Genomic DNA, 13,908 nt, shown 5'->3' with positions numbered 1-13,908 from the left:
AAAACCAAAGGAGGCACCTGTCGAACCGATGGGTTTTGGTGCGGGCCTAGCCCGTTAGACCGACGTGACGGACGCGTCCTAGCGTCCCCATATCCGACAAAAAAGTGAGTATGCAAGCTCCCTAAAAAACATAGTTTAAGCTAGAAAAAACATAGTTGTAACCCTCTTATTTCGCAGAAGTATGATATGCCCATATTTATAGTTCATCTTGGGAGTGGAAGAATTAAACAGCTTCATGTGAAATTCCATCCACATGAATTGATCAACCATTTAAAAAGTGCCCATAAATCCAAGAAAGCAACACTGTTTGCAACATGTCCAGGGCTAATGCTGCTGGCATATTGCTACAATAGAACCCTGGACATGTCGACCAGCACAAAACAGAAACAACAGCAGAGAACAGGGACATGGAAGAATAACCAAAGTGCAAAGCTAGAATACTGCTGTCGGTCGATACACGGTACATCTCATCGCTCCGCAAATGGTCTCACTGAAAGAATCCGTTTGGACAAAGTTTAAGCTAACAATCATCACAGTTCAAACCAAATCGACAAAGCATTCAGCTAGAGCTAGCTAATAGAGAGATATTACAGAAGTTTCTGGCTACTTAACATAACCAACTTGAGTGAGCATCACACTATGACAGGTGCAGCCATTTGGTCCGAAGCAGGTGGCGTTGAGCACAACCATCCACAGTTTCAGTCCCTATCTTCCCTTGCAGGCGACCTTGCAGGCGAGCGGCTGCGCAGTGGAAAACAAGCTCAGTGCGGCACCTCAACACGATTTAGCAAGCACAAGGAAGCATTTTCAGCGTACTAACCTGCGGCGCCTGTCATAGGCAGGACTGGCTTCACGGCGTTCACGGTCATACTTGGGGCTAGCCCTGTCATCCCCTTTGCTGCCGTATGGGCTTCCACCACGGACATAGTCAGGACTATCTCTGGCACCACCCTTGCCATAGTCCGGGCTGCCCCTCTCCCTGCCCCTGCCATAGTCTGGGCTGCCCCTTTCCCGCCCTCTGCCATAAGGACTTGCGGACCTACCGCGGTTGTCCCTTCTGTCCGGAGATCTATCACGGCCTCCTCCTCTCCTGTCTGGACTGTACCCGTTCCTTTTTTCATCGTCATCACGAAGTGCATACTCAACAGAGATGACCCTGTCCATCACAGTGCTGCCAAAAGAATGAATTCAGTTATAATCAAGCTATTACTGCAGGCCTTATATGTCATGACAGTGCAAGTGATCCTTATAAGCACATCAAGAAACAAGTGTTAGTACCTTCCATTAGTACCGTCCAGAGCTTTAGTAGCATCTTCCTGTGTTTCATACTGGACAAATGCAAAGTTCCTTCTGATTCTGATATTTGCAATCTTGCCATACAGATCAAAGTGCTTCTCCAAATCTATTGTCCTTGTGTTGATCGGATCAAAGTTGATCACAAACAAGGTTTTGGTTGGTTTCACGCTGCTTGGAGATCGCTTCCCATTTCCTTTCCGACCACCACTGCGATCCTCCTACACAAATAATAGACAGCAGATATTAAGAAAAATAAGGCTACTGAGAGATGACTTTTATTATTTGTTGACAACTGCGCACCTTTGTCCATTCAACTCTCAGTCTCCTCCCTTTTCTACCAAAGTCAGTTCTATCAAGTCTATGGATAGCATCTTCAGCATCACGTTCATCTTCCATGTAGACGAACGCAAATCCTTCAACGTTGAACATGGAGAAGTGACTAGTTATTTAAAGTAACTCACACATTTTACTAACCTTAGGGTAAACAGATAAAGGCAAGTATGGTGATCAAAATCTTTGTAAGATACAAAAAACTGCAAGATCACCTTGGTAAGCTACAAATTGATATGTCAGCACAAATAGGAACAGACCTTTTGTATGTTGCACTAAATGATGTCAGAGTATGATAATCCGAACGTTCGTGGTACACCAAAAGTGGTGGTGGTGCTGCCGGTGGAACCTCTACTCTTCTCCAGCCGGCCATGAGATTGGCATGGTTGGATTGACGTGGGAGAGTGTAACCAGGCGGGGGAGGAGGGTGCAACATTGATGTAAAAGTAAGACATCAGTCACGAGGTGGTCGTTTCCAAGTGACAGATGTCATGGTGGACTGTGAACTCCTGGAAATGGACAGGGCATGAGGCAGGGGCTCAGGCAGGAAAGGTAGAGCCCAGTCCATCAACCAGGGAGAGCACAGATGCTTCGTGATATTCCTGCGGCAAAGAAACAATTGAGTACTGGACCTAAGCTTTAAGAAATAACTTCTTTTTCTAAATTTATCCTGGTTTGGACTTGTCCAATGACTTTGACAAAATAACATAAACATAATCTGATTCTGCTGAACATTCTCTGGCCTGATACACACTTTGTCCAATCATATCTTATAACAGACCGCAGCATACTGCACCAGGGATGGTTGAAGAAGTGATGGCAGTCTTTGCAGCAACGAGGACGTCTGTTTCCACTTGGCAGCCACCCAATCTTGTTAAAGCTAACTGAGCACACCACTCACTCCATTCCCTTGGAAGACTTGTATGGAGCTAATGTATTTGTGCACATCAATATCCTTTTTTGAGTAAATAGCAGTTTGCAGCGGGTAAATTGGATACGAAAAAACACAATTTAAAGCTGTTTACTCAAGCAACTTGTAAGCTTATTTCTTAAAAGAGTTTGGTGTCTTAATGAACTGAATACAGAAACTGAGACCACCAAATAGGTGCAACAGCAAGTCAGGTGGCAAAAAGGCCAACTTAAATCTAGAGAATGGACATGAACAGTCTTACCTGTCTTCATGTCAACTCGCTCCACTCTTCCATATTTGCCGAAAAGACGCTCGATTTCAGACTGGCGGGCATCATAGTCAAGGGTCCCACAGAAAATTGGCCTCATGTTGCTGGATAAACAGCTCTTCTCCAAACCTATTCGAAGATAGAAGTCAAAGGAACTGTTAGCTACGGACACACTGAACTTACTATCAAGTGCTAGCAGGATTATAATACACATCCTTGATAGATAATAGCAGATTCACGTATTCCAGAAATTAAACACATAAACTAGAGACATAAACATCACTAGCAGATTTGCAAAAAATCAGCACATTTGAGGTACTTACAGGGAATTGCACGTTTGCTAGCTAGATACCTTTACCCATATCCAAATGGATGCAAACTGCAGTGATGACAGTATGTAAAGCACAGGAAGCTCAAACACCTTGGTGTCCAACACAACTGATCAGCTGACCAGCGAAATGGTGAACCCAAATATGCTTTATTGATTTGCAGTCTAAATAAATAGTGTCCTTACAGTATATTAATCAGTGTTGAGCTGTATGAGCGAATGAAAAATCTCTAGGATGACAGTAGTGTATTACTTCAAACGGGAGCACAGGAGAGCAGAGTAGCATCCATGATACTCCCTCTATTTCAAAATATAGTGCATCACTGCATCAAGATGTTAATTATTTTTCTATGAACTTGGTCAAACCCTACAAAGTTTGACTTTGGGGGGGGGGGGGGGGGGGGGGGGGGGGGGGGGGGGGGGGGGGGGGGGGAATCTACAGATGACTATATTTTGGAATGGAGAGAGCATCGATATGCCAACAATCCAGACCGACTGAACCCCCAAGACCTAACAAGCACATGGCCATGATAAACCGTAACAGAACATCCCAGTGAACAGCAACGCTGCGGTACCCTACCTACTCCCTCTGTTCCTAAATATAAGTCTTTTTAGATATTCCAATAAGGGACTACATACGGAGCAAAATGAGTGAATCTACACTCTAAAATGCGTACATCTATATACATCCGTATGTCGTTTGTATTGAAATCTCTAAAAAGACTTGTATTTAAGAAAGTAGGGAGTACGTGGCAGCGTCTGGCAACCACGAGCAACTTTTCACAGTTTAAACAGCATACAAATTCTCGTAAGCATGCACAAGACTTGACACGCTTCTAGGTTTGGCGCAGCTAATCCGAGCCCCCTGCGTGCCCAGAATCCGCCAGAGCTACCGGTTAGAAGGGGCCATGAAAAAGCAACGCAAAGCAAATGCGAGCTAGATTCCCACGGCCAGAAAAAATATTTAAAATCGCCAGATCTGAGCTCCCCGGGCCGAGGCGGCCGAGCGGGCGCCAGATCCGGGGGGGGGGGGGGGGGGGGGGGGGGGGGGGGGGGGGGGGGGGGGGGGGGGGGGGGGGGGGGGGGGGGGGCGTAACGCGGACGGGCGCCGTGCTTCGGGGAGGAATCGCGGCATGCGAGAGGCGTGGGGTTGCGGCGCGTTACCTTCGGAGGGCGGGGAGGGCGGAACCCTAGGTTTCCACGGGCGCGGCTCCTCTGGTTTGGACCCGGCGGCGACGGGAGCGGGGAGACAGAGACGGGCAGGGCGAGACGGGCTGCTGTTGGTCCGCGGCCCGCGAGGGGGAGGGAGGGGTTTATAGCCGCGACCGCGCGAGGGAACACGAGGGGCTGTGAGGTGGGGCCCACCTGTCGGTGTGACACATCTTTTCAATCAAAAGATTTCAAAGTTGGTGTGTAAAGTCAAACTCCCTAGAACTACAAATCTTTATTATACTTTTATTTATTACTGTCATGTGGGGCCCACCATTTGGGGTGATACACACTCTCAAACTGCCATGTTCTCATTCAAAGATAGATATAAGCTCCAAATTCAATATAGACATTATTAGATAATAAAGGTCCAGATGCGACTACGACGACGGCATGATCTAATGATAACGCATGGCTCCTGACCGTCGTGGTTAGGGGAGTCTGGAGGCATCTCCATTAAGGCGGATGCGGTCTCCTTGGCACCTCTCGTTGGGGTACTCCCGCTCGACCTAGACAATGGCCTCGGTGGCACCCCTCCTATAGGCCTACCATCCCACCCAGATGCAGCCTCGGCGATACCCCTCCTATGGGAATCCAGCTCCTCACAAATGATGACCTTGGTGGCAGAAGCGTCCGTGGCCACCTTTAGCGCCCTCTCATCCTCGACGGTTGAATCACCATTTTGCTGCATGGAGCCTCCTTGATTCCTCTTCGACCATGATGGTGATGACCTTGACAGTTGAAGAATCTGTTGCCGTGTGGCGTGCAACATCATTTCCTCTTCGATGACAATGATGGCGGCTTCGTCCTTCATGGCCTCGAATGACTCGGTGACTCCGCAACATCATTCCAATCAATCTCGTCACTGAAGGGCGTGTTTGGTTGCCATCTACAATTTGCTTGCATTGCATGCTTGACTCGGTTGGGCCTGACTGAAGAAAAACGGGGAAAAAACCATCATTTGCACATCGTTTGGTTGCCCATATCTATGCTGCTTGCATTAGCGGATCGTTTTTGGCATGGCGTTTGTTGTCCTGCATTGGCCGGGCATCTGCAAATACACGGTGTTTGGTTGCATACAGGTTGCAAGGTGTGGTAACCTTGTCCCCTGCGTGGTAAGCTTACCCGCTACAGCTTACACACGATCGCACCAATGTCACAGCACTGCAATCATGACGAACTAGACGATGATGATGAAGTTCTTTAGCCCAAAATGTCGATCCACCTTGCCAACTTCAACATTGTTGCAATGATGCTTCTGCACGACCTTGGAGTAAGCACCCTCTACCGTCTGCCTACTCTTAAACCCTCTGTGGCAGCTATTGTTATAGCCTGACACTTTTTTATTGCATGCTTCACATCAACTGTAAACCCCTGGAACCCTATCGTTGAACACCACATACCACTTGTCCTAGCATTGCAGAAGAGCAACAGTTCAAGCAGCAAGCAATGGAGAACACTAGACATGAAAAATAACAAAGCATGCATGATCATACGACATAACAAGTTCAATCTACCACTACTATGGTGTTATCCCAACAGCGCATCCAAAATAGGGTGTAGTCCTACCACCGCAAGTTCAACATCAACGTGAGGGGTTAGTATATACCAACTCACGAAATATAGAGACCATCAATAGTATTCAAGCCCTAGCTACACAAAATATACGTCGTCATCGTCATCGTCGTCAAGAATCATGCATGCGGGCACCACCACTAGATACAACACTAGTAGTAGTGCTTGCCCAGCCAGCTCCTGAGCCAGAGCACCCTGTGAGCGTTGCCATGGAAATAAACCCAACACCATGGGCCTTGTTGTCTAGCGGGTGGCTCGGAGCAGCCATCAGAGCCTCTTGGCTGAAGCCACCTTGGTCCACGACGGCGGTGTAGAGGCCAGGGTGGACGTCGATCAACTTCTCTCCCTTATTAGTTGCAATAAAACAAATGGTTGACATGATTAAACAAGGGGGCATGAGCTACCCGTGACATGGCCGGAGTAGTGCTCTACCTCCAGAACGATCGAGTAAGTGGTCTGGTCCCATGAGGCGCCACTAAGGTCCCTAAGCTTAGACACTTGGATCCATCTAGCTCTCCACTTCCTGAGGTGGTTGTAGACCTGGGTGGAAGACACCTCCTGGCCATAGAACTCGAACACCTGCTTCTCAACAGTGTTCAAGTGCACCTCCTTGAAGCCCTTGCTAGTCCTAACCCTACTAGATATGAGCTCACACATCTTGTTAAGAACGAACGTGCACATGAACGGTTGCCACGTCATGTTGTTCCCCCTACCATCCTTCTTTTCCTTTGCGGCTACTGTTTGTGCAGTGGCAACAACAACAACAACAACATTTGGCACAACGAGCACAAAATGGTGTAGGCACGAAAAGGAGGAGCCATGCCTGAAACCTCGAACACATCTGAATTAGGAGGCATCTGGTCCTCGATGGGGGGGGGCTAGGAGTCCTCGACATAGGACGGAGGGAACTGGCTCTCGGACAGGACAATGGCCTGAGTAACCTCTTGTGTTTGCATGGTCATGTCCTACAATCGTAGCACACACATGGACAATAAGCAAAGCGCACACTACTGGACCATCTAGCTCAATATGATATGAGCAGCATACATGAACAAGCACTCTATCAATCCATCACTACTAGCATTCCAATCCATTGTGTTCAACACTACGATACAACCCTAGCATACTACAAAACCCTACCACATGCTCACGGATCAAACCCTACCACACGCTCTCAGATCAAACCCTACCACACGCTCTCAGATCTAGCTACAACGAATACATAGAAGGGGGTGGCTGAACTCAAAGAGGCCATCGATGCAGCTCGAGGGAGACATGGAAAACGCCAGGGAAGATGACACGAGTCGCCGCTGCCGTGGACCGCCGACCGGAGAAGAAGCGTCGCTTACCTGCTCGTCGGTGCCGATGCGCGTCGGAGGGAAAACTCAAAAGGGCGGGAGGGGGGCGGATGGTGGAGGGAGTTTTGATGGTGAGGCGAAGGGGGCTATATAGAGTGATTCAATCGGCGGGAGGGAAACCAAAATCCTCCCATCGATATTTCGGAGACACGCGCGAGCTTGTGCCATCTCCGTGGTCGCATAAGCTCGGCACCTTGTGTCCCCTCCCCTGCTTCGGCCTAGCCTGCCTTGCTAGAAACTGCCGATTCGGGGGTTCCTAGCGGACCTGGCTGTGATGTGCTTTAAACATCGTGCTATGCAGGCCAAACAGTGAATGCGGGCAACCAAACAACCCATTTTCTTTCCGCACATGCTTGGTTGGGCCTCATGCAGGCAACCAAACACGTCTGAAGTCGCACAAAGTGGAGGTGGATGACACAAGACGAGGCGCATGGGGCAAAGAGCAGGGGAGGAGGCCCCCTCAAGTCAAAATACAAGGTGTTATCTATAAAGAAATACTAACCTCTGCATAAAAGGCTAATGTCACCTGGGAAACACTACTTTCAGAGCAAGTCAAATTGAGCATACCGAGACTTGAGAGTAGCTGAATCAAAAGCTTAAAACAACCTTACTTTATTGTTTTTAGAAAATGAGGATAACCCCCTGGCCTCTGCATCATCCACATGTCCACATAAACAACCATAGTGGCAAGAAGATAATGTTTTAATCACACCCACAGTCAAGCATCATCGCAGACATTTAACCAACAAAAGAAAAGAAATAAAATAGAATAACAGCACAACATGCTAACCAATATTTGTCAGGAAAAGAACTGGCAGTACATGTATGTTGCATCACAGTGACACGCTGCCAGGCAAAAAAGTATCAGAATGCCGCACACTCAAACATCGAGCATCTGCAAGTTTTTGTTGCAGTCTATAGAACAAACTAAAGCTCAAAATGCAACAGCCGTACCTCTATCTACCATCTATGTCGACACATAAAAATGCTCTTGGCAATTTACTATGAGCAGCTAGCATCTTTGCCTGGTCTTCAGATTGCTCTGACAGACATTTGATCTCTACATTTCCGCCTCCAACTTGCGAAGATTAGTACAGGAGGATAGATAGTTCCAGTAAATTATACACATGTAACGCCCGCATATCTTCCCTCTTGCAGGGATGCTATCTGCGATAAGGGAAAAACTGCAATTCCTGTGCGAGCAAATTGTATCCTGCATATTATCATTGCTTTTGAACTTGGAGCACAATCACTATGATCATCTCCATGCAAGGGTGCCGTGGGCTGAAGCTGTGCCACCGATTATGTTGTGGTGAAGGCTGTGGGACTGCTGGGGAATGCTAGTCGGTTACTGTCAGCAAGCATAATCTGAAATGATTTGGAGAATTATCTGTTGTATCAGATAAAAGAACAATATCTTGAGCCAATCAACTTGCCATCTCTTCTGTACATGCTTTACCTGCAAGTTGCAGTGCGCTCTAGCTGGGAACCAAATCACTTCAGCGGCATGATTAGTCCAGCGAGCAAACCAATAAGATGATTCCATACGCATTTTGAACGCAGGGGTGGTCATACTTTTCCCAGGTGATTGTGCAACCTCACGAAATCATCCATCCCCAGTTCAGACGGTCTAGCCTGCAGCAATAGTGAGTTTAGTGCATGGGAGAGGATGGATGGAGGGAGGGAGAGCATACCGTAGGCGGAAGATCGATATTGGTAAGAGCAGCCTCAATGTCAGCAGAAGAACATAGGTGTTGAAGTGATTTCCGAAGCATCTTGCGTTTCCCATTGAACGCGGAGTTCACCTGGAATTAAAGGGCACGAGCAAGTCTTAATGGCTATCACCAACAACTGGCAGTTAGTTTAAAGAAAAGGAGGAAACTTTTGTTTTGCGGAAAAGAGGAGGAAACTTATGTGTGCACTCTGACTCACCATTGAAAAGAAACTTTTGTTAGAACTAACAGGCGGATACTCCCCAGCATCCTTTATTTTAAACCTTATAACACCACCATCAACCTGCATGGTATCCATGATAAGTCCTTACATGCCACATTTATGAAACCCCAAGCACTGTTATAGCATGCTGCGCATAAGGACATCTGAAATAGAAATTGCTTACCGTCGGTTGAGGGAAAAAGTTGGCCCTCTCTACTTTGAACTTGTATTCAGGTTCTACAAAAAAGAAAGATAACGCATGCATGTCATTAACTGTGATGTGTGACTAGGCATACTAAGCGAATTGTTAAGACGCTGGAAAACAATTCAGATGATTTGATGACTGTCAGGGCATGAATTGCATAGCTACACAGTAGCAGTTACTACAGTACAGAAGAGATATAATCTGCCCACGCAGGGATTGAACCCAGGTAGGCAAGGAGATGCCACTGCGCTCCCATCAGATGCAGGCAATGACGGCACTTTGGATCATTTAATTGCTCAAGAATACTAGCTAATGTGCATCAGAGAATCTACATGTAGAAAATCGAAACAATGGAGAAAAACTATTCCTTGTATAAAGCCCAAAACAATATACCCATTGTTATGAGAGTTTACTTACTGTTTTCCTCAGAGAAAAGCATGATTACTTACAAAAACAAAAAGAATAAAAGAGTAAGCCTATTTTCAAGCCTGGACGATGGAATACAGATAGCTGAGATAAGGTGTATTCCAGTGACATGAAGGTATCAAACAGGTCAAACTAAAGGAAGACCCTCTTACCAGAGTAGAAATTCACAAACACATTGATAGGTCGGTACTCTGGTGTTTGTATTGAAGCATTTGCAAGGCGTAGTGCCGCTTCATCCTGAAATGAAGAATTAATCAGATTTACCTTTTCTTACTAAAGATGTAATGAATCACCATAGATATTGAAGAGTAGAAGAACCTCACATATAACAAGGACAAAAAATCACTGGGAAAAAATCCGAAAAATCAAACATAAAATTTGGCAGAAGTGAGGAAAATAGAAGGCGCATACGAACATCATTATGATTGACATTAATAGATACACAGAAATGAGCAGTACTTCAAATATACAAATCGTACAAGCAGTTTATACTGCAGAAAATAATCAAAGTTCAGTCATCCTCTGAACCAATACGACCAGGCATTGTCCTACCGACAAACGGGACATCCACTAATTTCTTTCATGCTGATTTTGTAATCCTCCTCGGAGGCTTGCACTGCTAAACTCTCTTTCTGTTCAATGAAAAGAAACACAAAGTCTTTGCGTTTTCTCGAAAAAGAAATGAGCAGTACTTCGAACATACAAATCGTACAAGCAGTTTATACTGCAGAAAATAACCAAAGTTCAGTCATCTTCTGAACCAATACTGGGTTGTAATTAACTGGAACTTGCAAGCAACATGTACCCACTTAATGCAAAAATAGATGTGATGCAAACCTGAAGCATGAGCACCATGACAGAGAAAACATCTCCCATTGGGAGAATTTGTTTGACAACTTCAGTGCTGACATTGAATGGTAAGTTTGACACAACCTACAAAATACAAAGTATCGTGTGGACACAAAAACGTCTTCATCATGACCAATACTTAACGAATTCTACAAGTTCAATGAAATACAAATAATGCCAAACATCAATGCTAACCTTGGCGTATTTTTTCTTGCCACGAGATTTCTCCTCCAGGATAGGGAGAAAATGAGAGTGAACGTGAAATTTTGTAATATCTTCTTCAATGACCTGCATTAAATTTCAAACTCATTACACATCGGATGAGAACTATGTTTGATTTTAACATCCAATTAGAACTTCTAGCTTTGTTAAACATGTAACAAAATGTCCGTCTTTGGTGACAAGAAGAGCAAACTATTAAATAGCAAGATTTGTAATCTCAGATATCCAGAAGAGCAACCAGAGAATGGTCGGTACAATAGCCCTTATTAAAAAACACAGGGATGGTTATCATACTTATATCACTATAAAGGGAAAAGTATTAAAAGCACACACTGTATGTTCCTGTTACATGATAACTTTTGAGCTTAGCACCTTACGCATTTCACGTTAACAACCACCTATCACAACATTTACATGCTAGAAGTTTACAGCCAACAAAAGTGTTCATGGACTAACACACCCACATAAGTTTACTCTGTCGAAAATTCAGAAGGATTCATAATATGTGAACCTTACTTTTCATGTAAAAATGTGGCATGTTTTTCCAACATAAAGCAGGTTAAGTTAGAATGCAGTTCACTACCAAATCACTATACATAATAACCAAGAATATTATAAATTTGATACTGAGATACATCATTCAATTGGTGGTATTTACAACTGTCCGTAATGTAGCATTTGTTTTAGTAGATACAGTGTAAAAAATGCTTTCATATAGAGTGACCCTGCTGTCGGACCCGGCTTATAGATCTCCAGACAAATTTAAAGGAATGAAGGCACAAGCCATGGGCCTTTTACTACCATTTGAGCAACATCAGTAGTCAAACACAGGGATGAAACAATCCAGTATCTTCATTTGAGAACAAGACAGTACCTTCAATTGCTCTGTGGATCCAAATCTATCTCTCACAAGGGTAGCCATATGCTTATCCTGTCACCAAATATAGTATTGCAGATTATGGATGAATTCAGTTAGCAGAGATCAACTATACACAGGGTCACTAGTCGAGCAATAGTACTAGACTAGCAGCAAACTGAAATAGGCGGACCTTCTCGACGGCGACGACGGTGGCGCCGGCGGCGAGCAGCGCGGCGGTGAGCGAGCCCGTCCCGGGGCCTATCTCGAGCACGACGTCCCCCTCCTCCACCCCCGCCGCCGCCACCAGCTCCTCGTTCACCCTCGCGTTCAGCATGTAGTTCTGCAGCACAGTGAGCGCAACCCCACGGTAAGAAACTCGCGGACTGGGGGTTCCGCCATGGAATGGAACGGGGAGGGAGAGGGTGGCTGGACGGACGGACCTGGCCGAGGGATTTGCGGGGGACGTGGCGGCGGCCGTGCGAGTTTAGGGAGCGGATGGTGGAGTGGTAGTCGTCGGCCGCGCCGCCGCCGTCGGACGGGGCGGTCGATACGGCGGATGTGGGACGGATACGGCCGCCAGGCGGCGGCGGCCGGCGGTGAGGAGGCGTGGCCGGAGACGGGGAAGGGCGCGCTGGGCGCGGGGATAAGGAAGTGAGCCCCAGCATTTTCGAAAGGTAATATCTTTTTTCTCTCCCTTTTGCCTTTATTTTGCTGAAATGAAATTTCAAACCCAAAGCCCAAGACCAAGACTTCGCCCCCCCCCCCCCAAACACTCTCTCCCGCGGCGGCGACCACGGAGAGGAAAGAGGGCGCGGCGGCGGCGGCCGGACCCGACCCCAATGCGCGAGAATCCCATGGAGCCGCGCGGAGTGGCGAGTGCGACGAGACCGACGACGATCTGATCAGCCACCTCCCGGACGATGCCCTCGGCATCATCGTCTCCCTCCTCCCCACCAAGGACGGCGGCCGCACGCAGGCCCTCTCCCCCCGATGGCGCCACCTCTGGTGCTCCGCGCCTCTCAACCTCGAGGTCCTCTCCCCCGCCAGCCCCCAGCACCCCTCTGCCGTCCCCAACATAATCTCCCAACACCCCGGCCCCGCCCGCTGGTTCTCCTTCCACTGCCGCCGCGCCGATGATCTCTACGCCCGGACGGAGCGCTGGTTTGCCTCCCGGGCCCTCGCCAACCTCAAGAGCTTGATATCGGCTACGAGTACCCCTCAGCACGTACCAGCCACCCGCTGCCGCAATCCGCGTTTCGCTCCACATCCACCCTCCTCGTCGCCAAGATCAAAGAGCAATTTCCCGGACGTGGTCTCACGGTCCATGAATTTCCCCCTCCTCAACCAGCTTACCTTGGATTGTGTTTCGATCTCGGAGGACACGTTCCATGGCTTGCTCTCCGGCTGCCATGCCTTGGAGAGCTTATCCGGGTCAATAGCTCCTATGCGACACATTTCATGTGAATTGGAAGGAGTGCGGCGTAGTTGCCAGAAATAGCTCCTGTGCACCGTCTTACATGGCAATAATAGCCCCAATACGACCAGGTGGTTAAAACACGGGTCCGGTCGTCAACGGGACTGCGGTTAAGGTAAAAACAGGGGGCAAACTAATCGGTAGTGGGTCCCACTTGGCGATGCATCGATTCCCTGCCTGACTGAACACGTGCTTCTCCCCTGCTTCTAGTTGCTGCTCTCTTCTTCGTTCTCGTCGGCGGCGGTGGCGGCGGCGGCCGTGGCTGCGCATGTGGTGAGTGTATTCGGCACCATTTCCCTCCGACTTGAGTTAGATCTGACCAAGTGAGCCTCTTTTTGCCCCTATTTTCCATGAGATCCAGATTGTGGAGGTGCGTGAGACTGGGGAGCGGCGGTGGGGCAGCATTGGGTTGAACGAGATGGAGCCACGAGAGACTACGTCGACCAGGTAATCACCCTGTCCAACCTCTTCAACCCTGCGATGTGTGCCTCGTCTGCTTCCGCTGCCTCACAGTGCCTGTTGGAAATATGCCCTAGAGGCAATAATAAAATGGTTATTATTATATTTCTTTGTTCATGATAATTGTCTATTGTTCATGCTATAATTGTGTTATCCGGAAATCGTAATACATGTGTGAATACATAGACCACAACACGTCCCTAGT

At 47.4% G+C, this 13,908-nt stretch overlaps 2 protein-coding genes across 3 annotated transcripts; both read right to left on the bottom strand.

The window, feature by feature from the left end:
* Positions 1 to 416: 416 nt before the first annotated feature.
* On the bottom strand, positions 417 to 4,445 carry LOC125513255 (serine/arginine-rich splicing factor RS41-like). 2 transcript variants are annotated; one of them, XM_048678322.1, is made up of 6 exons: positions 4,297 to 4,445; positions 2,799 to 2,933; positions 1,597 to 1,709; positions 1,279 to 1,514; positions 821 to 1,171; positions 417 to 741 (listed from the first exon to the last, which is right to left on the bottom strand). In XM_048678322.1, the coding sequence occupies exons 2-6, from the start codon at positions 2,902 to 2,904 to the stop codon at positions 699 to 701; spliced, it is 849 nt and encodes a 282-aa protein (XP_048534279.1). In that variant the 5' UTR covers positions 2,905 to 2,933; positions 4,297 to 4,445; the 3' UTR covers positions 417 to 698. The 2 variants fall into 2 exon arrangements, with proteins under 2 accessions (XP_048534279.1, XP_048534280.1); XM_048678323.1 differs by lacking the exons at positions 2,799 to 2,933; positions 4,297 to 4,445 and adding an exon at positions 1,887 to 2,192.
* Positions 4,446 to 8,011: 3,566 nt separating this feature from the next.
* Positions 8,012 to 12,465, bottom strand: LOC125515353 (ribosomal RNA small subunit methyltransferase, chloroplastic). The gene is made up of 11 exons (XM_048680804.1): positions 12,211 to 12,465; positions 11,961 to 12,110; positions 11,786 to 11,842; positions 10,885 to 10,977; positions 10,678 to 10,773; positions 9,993 to 10,077; positions 9,394 to 9,446; positions 9,207 to 9,290; positions 8,969 to 9,079; positions 8,734 to 8,909; positions 8,012 to 8,642 (listed from the first exon to the last, which is right to left on the bottom strand). The coding sequence occupies exons 1-10, from the start codon at positions 12,433 to 12,435 to the stop codon at positions 8,844 to 8,846; spliced, it is 1,020 nt and encodes a 339-aa protein (XP_048536761.1). The 5' UTR covers positions 12,436 to 12,465; the 3' UTR covers positions 8,012 to 8,642; positions 8,734 to 8,843.
* Positions 12,466 to 13,908: the final 1,443 nt, after the last annotated feature.

The sequence above is a fragment of the Triticum urartu genome, chromosome 6, assembly GCF_003073215.2.
Source record: "Triticum urartu cultivar G1812 chromosome 6, Tu2.1, whole genome shotgun sequence".
NCBI lineage: Eukaryota > Viridiplantae > Streptophyta > Magnoliopsida > Poales > Poaceae > Triticum > Triticum urartu.
Note: the sequence above shows the minus strand (reverse complement) of the source record. Positions and strands in the feature narration are given on the sequence as shown.